This window comes from Brachycentrus maculatus, unplaced genomic scaffold (assembly GCF_059751285.1).
Source record: "Brachycentrus maculatus isolate JH-2025_06_01 unplaced genomic scaffold, ASM5975128v1 h1tg000056l, whole genome shotgun sequence".
Lineage (NCBI taxonomy): Eukaryota > Metazoa > Arthropoda > Insecta > Trichoptera > Brachycentridae > Brachycentrus > Brachycentrus maculatus.
This window is the reverse complement of record NW_028280810.1, coordinates 78162-93024: the sequence shown is the minus strand read 5'-3', so window position 1 is coordinate 93024 and position 14863 is coordinate 78162. Positions and strand designations below refer to the sequence as shown.

The 14863-nt window shown below is 33.7% G+C and overlaps 1 protein-coding gene across 3 annotated transcripts in view; it reads left to right on the top strand.

The window, feature by feature from the left end:
- Pde8 (phosphodiesterase 8) overlaps positions 1-13867 on the top strand; it is a 374779-nt gene extending 360912 nt beyond the window's left edge. For 2 of the 3 annotated variants that reach the window (XM_088278317.1, XM_088278316.1), the window contains exons 12-18: positions 276-455; positions 5680-5772; positions 7167-7415; positions 8039-8255; positions 9359-9755; positions 10675-10829; positions 12392-13867. In XM_088278317.1, coding sequence (XP_088134443.1) covers positions 276-455; positions 5680-5772; positions 7167-7415; positions 8039-8255; positions 9359-9755; positions 10675-10829; positions 12392-12516 — 1416 coding nt within the window. In that variant the 3' untranslated portion in view covers positions 12517-13867. Of the gene's footprint in view, positions 1-275; positions 456-4165; positions 4190-5679; positions 5773-7166; positions 7416-8038; positions 8256-9358; positions 9756-10674; positions 10830-12391 lie in introns of all 3 variants that reach the window. The other variant, XM_088278318.1, reaches the window with a different exon arrangement.
- Positions 13868-14863: the final 996 nt, after the last annotated feature.

Sequence of the window (14863 nt, the reverse complement as noted above, 5' to 3'; positions counted from 1 at the left end):
CTTCAAGTTTCGCCTAAAAAGATCTGTTGCACAGTAAAAAGTTCAAAAAGTGGCTTGATATTTATTTTTAATAAATTGTATCATATTTTTAAACATTAAAAACGTTCTCCTGAAAAATCAAGTTTTTTTTTATTTATGACGTTCTTGAAAGGAGTGAGCGGTATGAATATTGCATCGCACGGCCAACCCCAAGGCAGACCATCACTCGCCATTCCACCCGTGATTCGGACACACCCACGTTGCAAGTGTGACGTATTAATTCGCTTCGATTTCAGGTCATCGCTCTGCTCACGTCGGCACAAGAGGGCGCGAACCCGCAGACAGTCATGCTGATAGACCGGGCGATTGACGTGCTACGCACGACGGAACTGTACTCCCCTCACTTGAGGGTAGACGACCACCGCCTAAGGCCCGACGACCCGGTGGCCAACGACCTCATAGGGGCCCTGCTGTCGGTGAGTACTTTGGCCATCGCGTCTGGCTTGGACTCGTCTTGCAGACTGCAAAAACCTATACTTTATAAAATTAAACTTAAAACTTGGTTTTGACCACTTTTATTTTTGGTACATTTTTCTCCAACAGGAGATGGATATGTATGTTTTATTTTATAAAGTATCTGCAAAAAAAATCTTTCAAGAAAAGAATGCAAACTCTTAAGCTTTATAAAATAAAACTAAAACCTTGGTTTCGACCACCTTTATTTTTGGTACATTCTGCAACAGGAGATGGATATGTACTCTATGTTTTATTTTATAAAGTATCTGCAAAAAAAACATTCAAGAAAAGAATGGTAACTCTTAAGCTTTATAAAATAAAACTAAAACCTTGGTTTTTACCACTTTTGGTACATTTTTCTCCAACCGGTTTGACAAGCTCCTTGTCATTTTCAAAGATGGATATGTACTCTGTGTTTCATTATATAAAGTTTATAGAATGTACCATAAAGTATTTTATTTTATGTATTAATAAAATACTTTATGGTACATTGTCCGCCTCCGTAGTGCAATGGTCAGCATGCTCGGCTACCGTTCTGGAGGTCCCATAAGTGATTTTTTCACTCTAATATTTATTCAATATTGCACTGGACTGGTACCTGAAGTGGAGGGCTGATCACCTTTCCTTCATTTGTAAAAGATCGAGATAACACTGCGTTTATATGAAGCAGTGCCCTATGCACCATTGGGGTGCGGTAAGGGTTCCATTATTTTATTATTTTTAAATCAAACACATATTTTTTGAGTCTACTAAGTTGTATTTTATTAACAAAAATACATAAAAAAATTAATATTGTGACAATTGTTTCGCCTAGTTATGACTTTTTTTAAACGAGTGTCCAACGGCATTCGTTTGAAAATGCCATAACTAGGCGAAACAATTGTCATAATATTAATTTTTTAATGTATTTTTGTTGATAAAATACAACTTAGTAGGCTCAAAAAATCTTTGTTTGATTTAAAAATTAATATTTAAATTAAAATGGAGTTCTATAAATTAAACGCCAAATTAATAAAGAAGTATTTTATTGATTTGCAACCAAATATTTCCTTAATGATTTTTATTGACATCTCAACATATATGTAGAAGTTTATTGAGATGGGAATTAGATGGGTATTTACAAGAATGATGACCTTTCATTGGACGGGATAAGTAACATTCATCGTTTTACCCATCATTGACAAAAAGGTCGTAATTTGTGTCATTTTATAGTTTAAATCACTGTCGCCTCACTTTTATTTTCATGGCAATAATTTGACATATTTGAGTTTCAGCCCCTGCAGATGTTGAGCAAGTTGAAATATGTAAAAATAAAAAATACTTATGAAAATGCTGAAAGCATTTCGTTTTTTGTTTTCATGCTGTTTGTCGTTCACTCTTCTTGCTAACTTTTCAAACCGCTTTACAGCTTATATAAACTTAAATTACCAGTACTGTATATTTTTATTTTTATTTTTTTTTTAAAACCCTTATCCGCACCCCAATGGTGCATAGGGCACTGTGTCATATAAACGCAGTGTTATCTTGATCGTTTACACATGAAGGAAAGGTGATCGGCCCTCCGCTTCAGGTACCAGTCCATGGTAATATTGAATAAATATTACAGTGAAAAAATCACTTATATTTATTTTACCCCCCTTGGGAATCGAACCCGGGACCTCCAGAACGGTAGCCGAGCGTGCTGACCATTACACTACGGAGGCGGACGTTTTTTACTGTATATTAGGTCTGAAAAAAAGTTTGTGGTATTTTTACCGATGAGGGCATCATTTGCAAATAACTCAGGAAGCACAGATTGCAGCGACACCACTGATAGCTTGTTGAAAGGTGACACTTTGAGAGTTCTGATCCCTGCAGAAATCTCTCAGTGGAAGTAATCTGCTTTTAAAAGATGTCTCTGAAAACCAATTGATTCAGTTTTTCAACCGGAAACCACAGCAGTTCTTCACTGATGGCATCATAGCTCTACCCGAAAGATGGATACTATATTATGGATAGTAATGGACCATATTTGGTTGAAAAACATTCATTTTTAGGCTTTAAGAAAACCATTTTAATTTTACTAAAAAAACGCCATGAACTTTTTCCCAAGGGTAATTACATACCAATAAAAGATTTAAAAAACAATTTTTTTTAATGGATGGGTCCGAATGGAAATCAAGAGTTTCTATACTGAACCTTGAAATGTGGAATACATAACTATTGTCACGGTCTTCATAATATAAAATATATATATATATATATATATATATATAACATACATATATATCGTAGTCGTACAGGAGAAAGTAACCAACTGACAAAACGTAAAATGTTCAGGAGGGCCATTTAAGTCACTTTTGCTTGGCAAAAAAATAAACATCAATGCAGTTAGTCATTTTTAACAAGTCAATATATTATACTTCCAAGATTAAAATCGCTTTGGGATTTTTTCAGGGCAATATTAAGCTAGTAAGATATCAAATAGTCAATGATTTCGTTTTTGTAAGAAATGCACTTGGTCACTTTCTCCTGTATGACTGCGATATATATACTCTGCTCTGTAACTACATTTACTATACGATGCTGATTTCAAGAACAGTGGTGATGCAGCTGATGACATTACAAAACTAGTTAGATTTTTAAACAATTTAAATTGTCTCAAACTGGTTTTCATGTAGAGCTAATCTGTTCTATCACACATACACGTATAAATGACATCGACTAATGGATACTGCATACCAAAACGTTAGCAAGAAGTGTGAACGATATGTAATTCCATATGTCATGTGGCATGTGGTATAGTTGTGCCATGCTGAATTAGAACCCAGACACTTTAAGCAGCTTTTGAATGGCTGTGAAATTTTTAAAGTAGATAGATGAGTGAAAAAAGTATTGATGATTCATTCGCAAACATTCAGTGATGGCGTTTTTAAGCTCCTAGCGAAAGGAGATCATGATTCTCAGTTCATGATGTTTACATTTGGTCGATGTTGTTGTGTGTCACATTATTAGTATGATAAATTGTTGTATTAAAAGGGTGCACTAAGGATGGCTATCATTGTTTAGAATAAGCGCTTATTGTCGGTAAATCACTATCAAAATACTTTCCAACACGCTTCATTGTAGTTTGTTCCCGTGGCATATTACAAACATTATATATCGTTTCAGTATTATCATGGAAATGTGGCTTCGATTTGCCTGCATTTATTTGTTGGAAAATTCACTTTAATGTTATTTCTCGTTCGTTCAATTTTTTTGTTCTAGTTATAAAAAATTATATTTTCTTACAAAATGTATGGCCACTCGCTTTATTTATTTTAAATTGGATTTTTTTTGTGCATTTATGTTGTTATACTTTCTTACTTTAATAAACCGAGCTTAAAGTTTAAACTATTTCAATAACTACTGCATACTATTTGTATTTTCTTTTAAATTATAATTAAATTTATTTTAATATGTTTCCTGTAATCTTGAAGGGAAGTAATAAACTAAATATGCCGCTAAACATTGGTTAACAGAACTCTCCGCTGGTAATTGCGATCGGTGTTTGATTTAGTACGTTATACTTGTGTATAATAGATGGACTCTTTTCCCAAAGTTTCTGAAATCTTGTGCGACGACAGTGTCCAATGACTGATGACATTTTGTTTTGTTCCATTCTGGTGTGTGGCCGGTGCGTTTCTCACAGAGGGAGCAGGTAAACTCGATGATGGTACGACCTTTGACGATTGTATGTCATCTTCTGGCAATGGATAAATGGCTTGTAGGCTAATAGGCACCCTAGTGTTTCTTCTTACGCCCACATGCAGACTTATTAAAAGTTCCATTTCAGCAGCTAAATGTGACGTTGCATCTGCAAATTCTCTCTTTTGCATAATACGCGAGATGTAACGTTTTAATCGATTCTCACGACACCGCTTTCTATGGCTTTACAATTGAAATGGCATTTCACAGATACTACAATATAACATTTTACAATTATAATTTTAATAAACAGGTAAAAATAACACATTAATATAGAAGCGGTTAATGAATTTTGTCTTTTCTGGGACAAAAAAAGGTTGTTATAAAAGATATAAAACAACATGTCAATTCACATACTTACACATTTCAGTGCTTAATTTTAGTAATAGATTATGAACAACAGTAATGCTAATAAATAATAAATTAATATAAAAAACCTCACCTTATTTTTTTTTATCTCAAGCACTTGAAATTATTTACATGTTTTTAAATTTAATCTTCATAGCACAAGCATTTAGAAAAATTGAAATATCAGCAGTCAAAAAACATTTCTTTCACTTCCCTTTATGCTTTACCTAAAGCACGTACATTGTACAAACACCTTGCTGTTTTTGCATATTGTCGATAAGTATCAAACTAATGTAGTATTGTTCAATCTACTTTTAAATAATCTCTGCATTTGGACACTAGTAGCATTATCATACTGTGTTTAGCTTCTTCAGATTGGACGGAACCATCCTCATACCATACATCCCTATTTCTATATTTGTGAATGTCCATCTGTGTTACTTTTCTATGATTTTTTAATAATAATCGTCTAGTTCATTTACCCCTGTTTCTATTTACTCCTTTTACATAAACGTGATACATTTCACATCTGAATTACATCACATATAATAAGTTAAACTTGCTCAAGAATAAAACTCTATTAAACTTCTAAAGCTTAGCTTAACTGTACAAGGTTTATTGTTTCTAAATTATATGTTCAACGATAATCTCATTTCAAAGCTTTAATTGCTTCTTCATATTAATAATGTGGTAAACCTAACATGAATATAACACTCCACAACATTGTTGAATGTATCCCTCGAGTTTCTTGTGTGTTTCTTTACTTCCCCCTAATTACCAGTATTGAGTGTTTATTGTTATTGGGGAATGACTAACTTATTATCCCTGCCTGTTTGTTGAATTGTGTTTTGTACCTTAACATTTATACAAGTTTTTTTGAGAACTATTATAATTTGATAAATCCTTAAAAATTTGGCTTTGCTTAAATTGATAACAGACAAAAAAAGGCTTTCTGTTCTTTGAAAATTCTCAGAGGGCTTTTGAATTGTGAAAATAAGTTTGATCTATTTTCGATACATTAATTAAATGGATGACTGAAATAAACTATAGGGGCTTAAGTTTTCATTAACAGTTTCCTTTTATTTGAGTGTGTTTTTGTTTTGATTGCAGCAAGGTCCAACTAACGTGCTTTCATCCCGTAGAAGTAGCAACGATTCCACCGTCATTAGATCGCAAGCTTCCAGGCAAAATATTAAGCACAAAGTGAGTTTGTTTCCCTTTTCATTCCGACTATTAATCGTTAACAAGGGATGTGGTCAACTACCGAAACATTGTACTGTTATGTCGCAGTTTGCATACAAAATCTACTACTCATACATACAAACAAGTTTTTACAAGTAACACCGCCACTAGCTTCAGCTATGTTAAGTTCCTGAGTGCGTGATTTTGATATTTGGTAATGGTAAGCTATATTAATTATTTTTATTTAAATGTACGCTTCTCAAAGTAAATGTCTCTAAAAACCTCCATTGTTAATTCAACATGAAATTACACGTCTCGAGAGCATGATATAAAGAAAAGAGAGGAGTACTTATGGTAATATTCGTGTACCACACATAAACCTCCCTGCTCGATGTCACCTATCTCCATATTGCACAAAGAGTGAAGTAATTTTCCTTCCCCGTTTTTTACCCTTTTCGGTCTGCAGTAATAACTGTGTAAAAGTAAATGTAGAAACATCCATTTGTGTCCAACACAAGAAACTCTTAGTAATTTATATTCATCATTAAGTTTGAAAAATACATTAGGCGATAAATATTAGTTGAAATATAAATTCTTTAAAAATATCTCTCACATTTAGTATTTAAACCGTATGAAAAAAGTAGATTTAACTTCTTAGCGAGTATGTCTGTACAGGTAAGAAATTGGTCTCTAACGTTTATAGCCTGTAAAGCCTGGGAAAATAAATAAAAACACATATTACTTCTGAATAATAAAAATTTTATCGATCCTTACTAAACAGTCAGGTTCAAATCCATATCTGATATCATTAATGTGAGTAGAGATTTGCATACTTGGTTGTAGATTCGAAGAGAAGTCATAAATATGTTAAGTTAGTCATAATCGTAAGAGTCTGGTTGTGGTCCAGTGGTCAAGTCGCGAAATCATAATCAGAGTTCTAGGTTCGACCTCACTCTATGAGACTTGATTCTATTTTCAGACACAAATTGCCTTAGGCTTGCCTAAAAAGTATGCGTCTAAATTATTTTTTCTTAAAAAAATAGTCAACAAATTTGGAGAACTTGAACTTTTTTGCCATCTGAGGATGTTCAATGATGGATGTAGATAGACTTTTAGATTTATCAGCTCTGAAAATGGACTTTGAAAATGTGCATAAATAAAATACCTTAGATAATAATAATAATAAGTTTGGATAACTTATATAGCGCCATTTTCGTAAAATAATACCTCAAGGGCGCTTCCTTTGAAGATGCAGTTTCCTTACAAAAACTCATTCGTTGGTAGGTTAACAAGTCAAAGGTTATGAAAAAAATAATACAAGTATTCATCTCGGTCAGTATTGTAAAAATATATATGTAATATGTTTGAAAAATTAGCTTTGGAAAAGTTTGGATAAAGATAATGTTACAATACAGGCTCCAGTCCAGTTGAGAGACCTTCTGGAAACATCACTCCATTGGGACTTTGACATATTTCGTTTGGAGGAACTGACCAAAAGAAGACCCTTGGTGCATCTCGGAATCAACTTGATGTCCCACTTCAACGCGTGCTCTGTACTGGACTGCGACGAGAGGACCCTCCTCAACTGGCTGACTGTAATGGAGATGAACTACCACGTGTCCAACACGTACCATAACTCGACCCACGCAGCTGATGTCATGCAGGTTTCTATAATGCATTTCACATTCTAACCCACTATTTTGTACCAAAAGTTATTTTTTATACCAGCCGACCCTGTTTTCATAATAAGAGATCATGATTATTCTGTGCCACTATACCTAGTCCACTTCTGTAAAGTAGTGGTTAGTACTATTTGCTACCATAATTAGGCTTCCCGGTTCGATTCCCGGCAGTTTCATAATTTATTCTTAGCATGATACAGTGATTTTTTCACTCTTTATTTAATATGTTACCACGTCTTTTTTTTTTCGTGGAATCGGATTAATCATTATCCCTCTATTTCTTATGGGAAAAATATGTTTGGTATACGTCCTATTTGGTATAAGTCTCACGATCTGGAGCAGATTAAGGACGTTTACCGAGGCTCCACTGTAGCTTTAAATTGTCAATCTGTCCGTTCATTTAGAACCACGTCAATGTATAATATGCCAAAAAAATAAAATAAAAGTTTGTGGGAACTGATTAATCATTTTCCCTTTATTTCTTATGGGAAAAATATGTTTGGTATACGTCCTATTTGGTATAAGTCCCACGATCTGGAACGGATTAAGGACGTTTACCGAGGTTCCGCCGTAGCTTTAAATTGCCAATCTGTCCGCTCGTTTAGGCCGTGGCGTGCTACCTGCAGCGCGAGCGGCTGCAGTCGCTGCTGGAGCCGCTGGACGAGGTGTGCGCGCTGGTGGCGGCGGCGGCGCACGACCTGGACCACCCGGGCACCTCCAGCGCCTTCCTGTGCAACTCGCGCCACCCGCTCGCCGTGCTCTACAACGACCTCACCGTGCTGGAGAGCCACCACGTGGCGCTCATGTTCAAACTGACCATCAGTGAGTAGGGTATTGACTAACACATCTCATGTGGGGTCCATCGAGCGTACCTAAGCGTACTTATTAAGTGACATTGGCATATTCCACTCGCGTAACATTGATTGTGACGATATGTAAATCATTAAACCATTTTGAATCTTTCCAATGATAATAAAATATATATATATATATACACTCACCTACATAAGAATATGTCCAACGTTTTTTTTATGAATCAGTTTCTCATGTCGCTCACTCCTTTCAACAACTTCATATATCAAAAATTGTCAATTTTCAGCTGTGCATGTTTTCAGAATGCCCAGAAAATGTACTATATCCCAGCAAAAGCGACATGTTTTTAACTTAATATTTACCCTCTACAGGGCAGAAAGTGTTGTTTTTGCATTTTGAAGAAAAGATATTGATTAATTTTTTTTTTAAACGTCATTTGTTTTCAAATGGAGAAAAAACCTTCAGGTTTTGCCTAAAAAGATCTGTTGCACTGTAAAAAGTTCAATAAGTTGCTTGATATTTATTTTTAATACATGTCATTATATTCTTGAACTTAAAACGTTTTTTGATATATGACGTTGTTGAAAGGAGTGAGCGATGTGTACTTAATAATTTTTAGTAATAACACCTAATAATATGTGATAAAAATCAATATATGTATTCCTCAAGAGTTAACCTAGTGATAAGCGTGGAACAGTCCCCAGTTATTCTCTTATGATAAAGCTTTGACAAAAAATCAACAGATGTCACTGTGAACCTTAAATATCGCAATTGAATAAACAAAAAACAGTCTCAAACTATAGCGGTAAAATTGTTAGTAATTATTTTAGGTAATTTTTTTTATTTAAAGCATGGTAAATTAGTATGAATATGACTTCCTATGAAAAGTAGTATGAATCATTTGTATGGACACAAAACCCGTGTTTGATGCAAGGCGCAGATCTGAAAAAAAAATTACTGTGAAATTCTCTACAAAAATAATACCAATACCAGCGAAAAATCCAGCATTCAGAATTACAATTAGAAATATCTTTACAAATGTTTCGGTGTCAGATAAGTTAAGGGAAATTTTATTGAGATTGTAATTTGATATATTTTTTTTTGCATTCCAGATGACGATAGAGTGAATATCTTCAAAAACTTGGATAGAGAGAGCTACAAAACAGCCCGGCACACTGTAATTGATATGATTCTAGCAACGGAAATGACACGACATTTTGAACACCTCGCTAAATTTGTGAATGTTTTTGGTTCAAAGCCAAACTCGGGCAGCAAAGAGGAAGGAATCGGAATGGATGTAAGCACTTTTCCGAAATTAACCATATGCCTTATTGATTTTTCATTTTGTCTTTATTTTCTAATCTTGTTTTACCAGGAGGTGCAATCATTGGATTTAAATACCCTGACTCATCCAGAAAATGTAGTGCTAATTAAAAGGATGATGATCAAATGCGCTGATGTTTCAAACCCATCAAGACCCGTCAAGTACTGTATAGAGTGGGCAAGAAGGTTAGTTGGCTAGTGATTAACTGGAATATATTCTTATTTACTATGGTGCTCAAAAGAAAATCGATTGAGGTTTTATCAAAGAGCTTAACACACTTCAGACGGGAAAGGTATTTCTACCCGTTCGGTCGATAGATGCTTAAGGATGTGAAGAGTATTTTTACCTTCTGCACTGGCCTCATTTCAAAAGCAGAAAAGAAGAAATTATCCAATGTTTTTATATGAATATTATATACCAATCTCTTTGTTAAGGTCTTAAATATATGTACATTGTTTCGTCTAATGGTACTGGAACATTTATGATGAGGAAGACGGATACGCGCAAATGAAAGTCAATTATTTATTTATCAAAAATTACAATGTTATAAGGGCGAAAAAACAAAGCGACACCAATAATTTGAGTGAAGCACAATGTTTCGCTTTTTAATAGTATAAACACAAAGAAAACATGTCACCAAACCGATCAAATAATACTCAGTACTGAAACTCAAAGGACAAATAGCGAGCGCGACGTATATATGTTTGAATTTTAATCTTATATGAGCACACAAAAATTTGCCCTCCACCCTTTATATACAATTTTAAAGGAGTTACATGTGGTGAGGACAATATTATAAACAAAATAAAAGTCGATGAACTGCGTCTCTTTGTTCTTCTCGCATACATTTACAAATACAATTTTAATACATAAATTCTTATAAAAAAATACATAAATTTGGAAGGAGCATACATAATTATTAATTCCTGCCGCTAGCGGTCCGCAGGCGTAAAAAAATAACAGTCTGAAATGTGTTAATAGAATTGATTATGTTCAATCTATCAAATGTCATGCATATCAACTTTTACTTTGTTTTTTGCAACATAAGCTTTTAGCTAAGATAAAGTTGTGGTTATGTTTGAATATACCGCTTGTTATTTCCAGAATAGCGGAAGAGTACTTCCTCCAGACAGATGAGGAGAAGGCCCGAGAGTTACCGGTTGTGATGCCCGTATTTGATAGGGCCACTTGCTCAATCCCCCGATCACAAATTGGCTTCATAGACTTTATTATCATAGACATGATGCAAGCGTGGGATGGTAAGACTATATTTTAACATTGTCTCAGAGTGGACTGGAGCGAGCCGTCACTATATGGCTGTCCAAACTTAAAACACAGTAAGGGACATTTTTTTTGTAGTACGTATTTTTGCATTTTTGGACGAAGTAGAATCTACTAAAAAAAAAAACGTACAAAAAAAAAGTTCCTTACTGTGTTTTGAGTTTGGACAGCCGTATAGTCCATATAATTCTTAGTCCGCCTCCGTGGTGTAATGGTCAGCGTGTTTAGCTACCATGCTGGAGGTCCCGGGTTCGATTCCCAGGGGGGGTGAATATAAATATTAGTAATTTTACACTGTAATATTTATCTAATATTACCCTGGACTGGTTCCTGAAGCGCAAGAGTGATCATTTTGCCTTCATGTAAGTAATTATCAAGATAATACTGCGTCAATTTGATGCAGTGCCCTATGCACCATTGGGTGCGGATAAGGGATAAGGGTTATACGTATGAAACTCCAGTTTGTAGCATTTCACAACTTCAGATGGAGGATGGAATATGTGGAGTTATATATCATACTCAAATTTAAATTTATTGACTACCACTGCTAGTATCACACTGTTTCTCTACAGACATAGGCAGAGAGGATGCAATATCACACGTTTATCCTAACATATTTGTGCACTCTTAGTTTTCTATTTATCCATATTTCTAGTAAACATGTCCTCTGGTTATGTAGATTCTTTTTCGACACAATCAGATTTTACATTCTGATTTATTTGATTGTGCCAAGTCTTTCTATTCTCCCATTCACATTCCCCAATACTTTTGTACTCTTGTCATATATTCCACACCTTAAAACCACCTCAGACACCTTTCTTAATATATTAAATTATACATAATTCAACCTTACATTCCTTTCTTTTTATCTTTATTTTAAATCATTCACAGATTTTGCACACAGTTATGGATTGTGTATTTGAAATTCCCCGAAGGGAATAATGTATTTTTTTCCATTTTGCCATATTTTTCCATTTATCCATAATTTTTTCAGTATTTTGAACATGGTCTATGTAGGCGAAGAAATTGTCAAAAAAAAATATTAAACTATGCTCCCGTAAAATCAAAATGATCCCTTTGATTTCAGCTTGTCAAGTTTAATATATTGTTTTATAGTTGTTATCTATAAAACAAAGAACAACTTCATCGATTTATTTGTTTTATTATATATAACTATTATTTTACCCACCTCCGTAGCATAGTGGTTAGCTCATTTGGCTACCGTGCTGAAGGTCCCGGGTTTGATTCCCAGGGGGGGGGTCATAATAAATATGGGTGATTTTCACTCACATATTTATTTAATACATATCACCCTGGACTGGTACAAGAAGCGCAGGGGTGATCACCTTGCCTTCATGCAATTGACGATCAAGATAACACCGCGTCGCTATGATGCAGTGCCCTATGCACCATTGGGTGTGGATAAGGTTTAAAAGAAGAAGATTATTTTACAGCAGTAAAGCATAAGTTTTAATGTGCTATTTCTTCCAGATTTTATTGTTGTAATATAATATAAGTTGTATTGCGCTATTTCTTCCAGATTTTATTGACATGCCCGAGTTGGTGGTCCACACACGAGATAATTACCAATACTGGAAGGACATGGACAAGGCCGCTGAAGAGGAAGCCGGCCACAGCCAACAGCGCCGCGATTCCAAGGCTTAGTAACACACTTCCCCTCCGGACGATGAATAGTGGATACTAGCGCAGGCACTGACCCAACTAGCTATCGTCACACCATCTTGTCTCGTGCTCTTCAGTGATAATAAGAGTATTATTTTATTTATTTATTCTTTATAGTTCTTCCATACAGCTGTCTATATTTCAAAATTGGAAAGGGACATTCAGTTTTAACGCTATATTTCTCAAATTAATTCATATAAAGCAAATCAAGTTTCAGTAACTAAAGGGAGTTATCTAGAAAACATGTCATCAATATTATACTACAACAGTATCGCTTTATATCAAAATCACAATGATGATATACGAGTTGGAGTTAAAAGAAACAAATCGTAGTCATACAGGAGAAAGTGACCAAGTGCATTGTTTTACAAAAACGTCATCATTGACTATTTGATATCTTACTAGCTAAATATTGCCCTGAAAAAATCCCAAAGGATTATAAACTTGGAAGAATAATATATTGACTTGTTAAAAATGACTAACTGCATTGGTGTTTATTTTCTTGCCAAGCAAAAGTGACTTAAATGGCCCTCCTGAACATTTCACGTTTTGGTAGTTGGTCACTTTCTCCTGTACGACTACTAAATATAAATTATCCTTTTAATTATCAAACTTTTTTCTCAAATATATTAATTGTAATAATTTTCTAAGTGACTGACAGTAAAACTATTTTCTATTAAATAAAATAATATTTAAATCTAAAGGCTCGTTAGTTTCAATATTAGCAATATTGTCTTAGAACAAGCACAAAGAACTTATGTGTAATTAATCCATATAAGTTAATGGCATGACAAACAGATGTTATCTGTACCGGTGGATTTTTTTGTTTTGTTTCTATCTTTACAAGGTTAAAATAAATCTTCCCGTAAGATTAACTGATCAGTGCTGACCAAGAAGAAGAAATTTGAAAGTCTAAATAGATGTTGACATGATAAGCCATGTTTTAAGCATGAAAATATATCATTCGATCATCCCATTATGTTTTGAACCTTGGGTACTGGCAAATTATACATTTATCTTTCATAGTTGCACCGAAGGCACATTTTTATAGTGTCACAGACTTGTGTGTTAGCCAGGTTAGTGATTTTTTAAATTAAATATTTTGTATATCTGTTCAATTGATGTTCCCTTACTATATTTGGAATATTGACAGCTGGTTTGCTATTTTATTATTTATTATTGTTTTTTTAATTCTATGGTTTCATGTAAAAAAAATATCATTTACATGAATTAGGATAACATTTTGACGGCCTATTTTGATAATGATGCAAAATTTCTTTAAAAAAAGACATTGGGTGAATTATTTGCTTACATCCTCTATCAAAAGTGTTATAATTTAATTTTTATGCGTTACCTTACCTTACTGTAGTGTGTAGCAAAAGATTTTTTTGTTGTTGTTCATTTTAGAATACCAAGGCACATAACGTACAACAGTGAAACATTCATACAATGGCGAGAGAATTATGCAAAAATAACAATTTGTGTATATGAATATCGCTCAACAGCAATTCAATTTATGTTTAGATAAAAATTGTACTGTATTTCTTAAAATTATAGTCGCAAATCTTTGGGATAAATTAATAGTGCTGGTCGCTATAATTCTATCTTAGGGACAAATTGCTAAAAGCAAATACATTAATATTTATCAGTATATTATTTTTTTAATGTGTGCTTTTTACAGTATTTCTGCTGTCACAAATTCAATGGCATTACTGTCGTGTCACAAAGTGATTTTTTAAATCGGATCTTTTTAATAAATGCTCAAATTTACCAATACTTGTTTCATTAAACAAGTCACGAAAGCTGCATTATTTGAAATAAGCTCGTTGAAATAACGGATGTTTTTAAAAACAAAATCACTGATATATATTTTTTTATTGACCGAATGTTGTTATTTTAAATTGATTTTAAAGAAAATTTATCATTCTGTTAGTATTTATATTATTAACCACTTTATTTTATCTTCAAAAACCATTTTATATTTAACCCTTTGAACGCGTTCAGCAAAAAATAAAAGTTGATTTGACAAAAGCTAATTTTCCATAAAAAATAATGTATTCTATAAAATTCCTTTTACTTCCTTTTATTTGTTTAAATCGACTATGGTCCATGGCTTTTACAAGCCATAGGCTATAGTCGATTTACGCGTCCAAAGGGTTAACCTGTCTATGTGTTGTAGTCAAAGTCTTAGGGTAAACATCGCCTTTGGTCAAAACTCAAAAAAAAAATAGTTTTGGGTTATGACCGATCCATTTTTTAGCATATCCACGAGTAACTAAAGCAGTTAGTAGGGTAGAAATTTCATTGATAATGAGGATATTTTAAACTT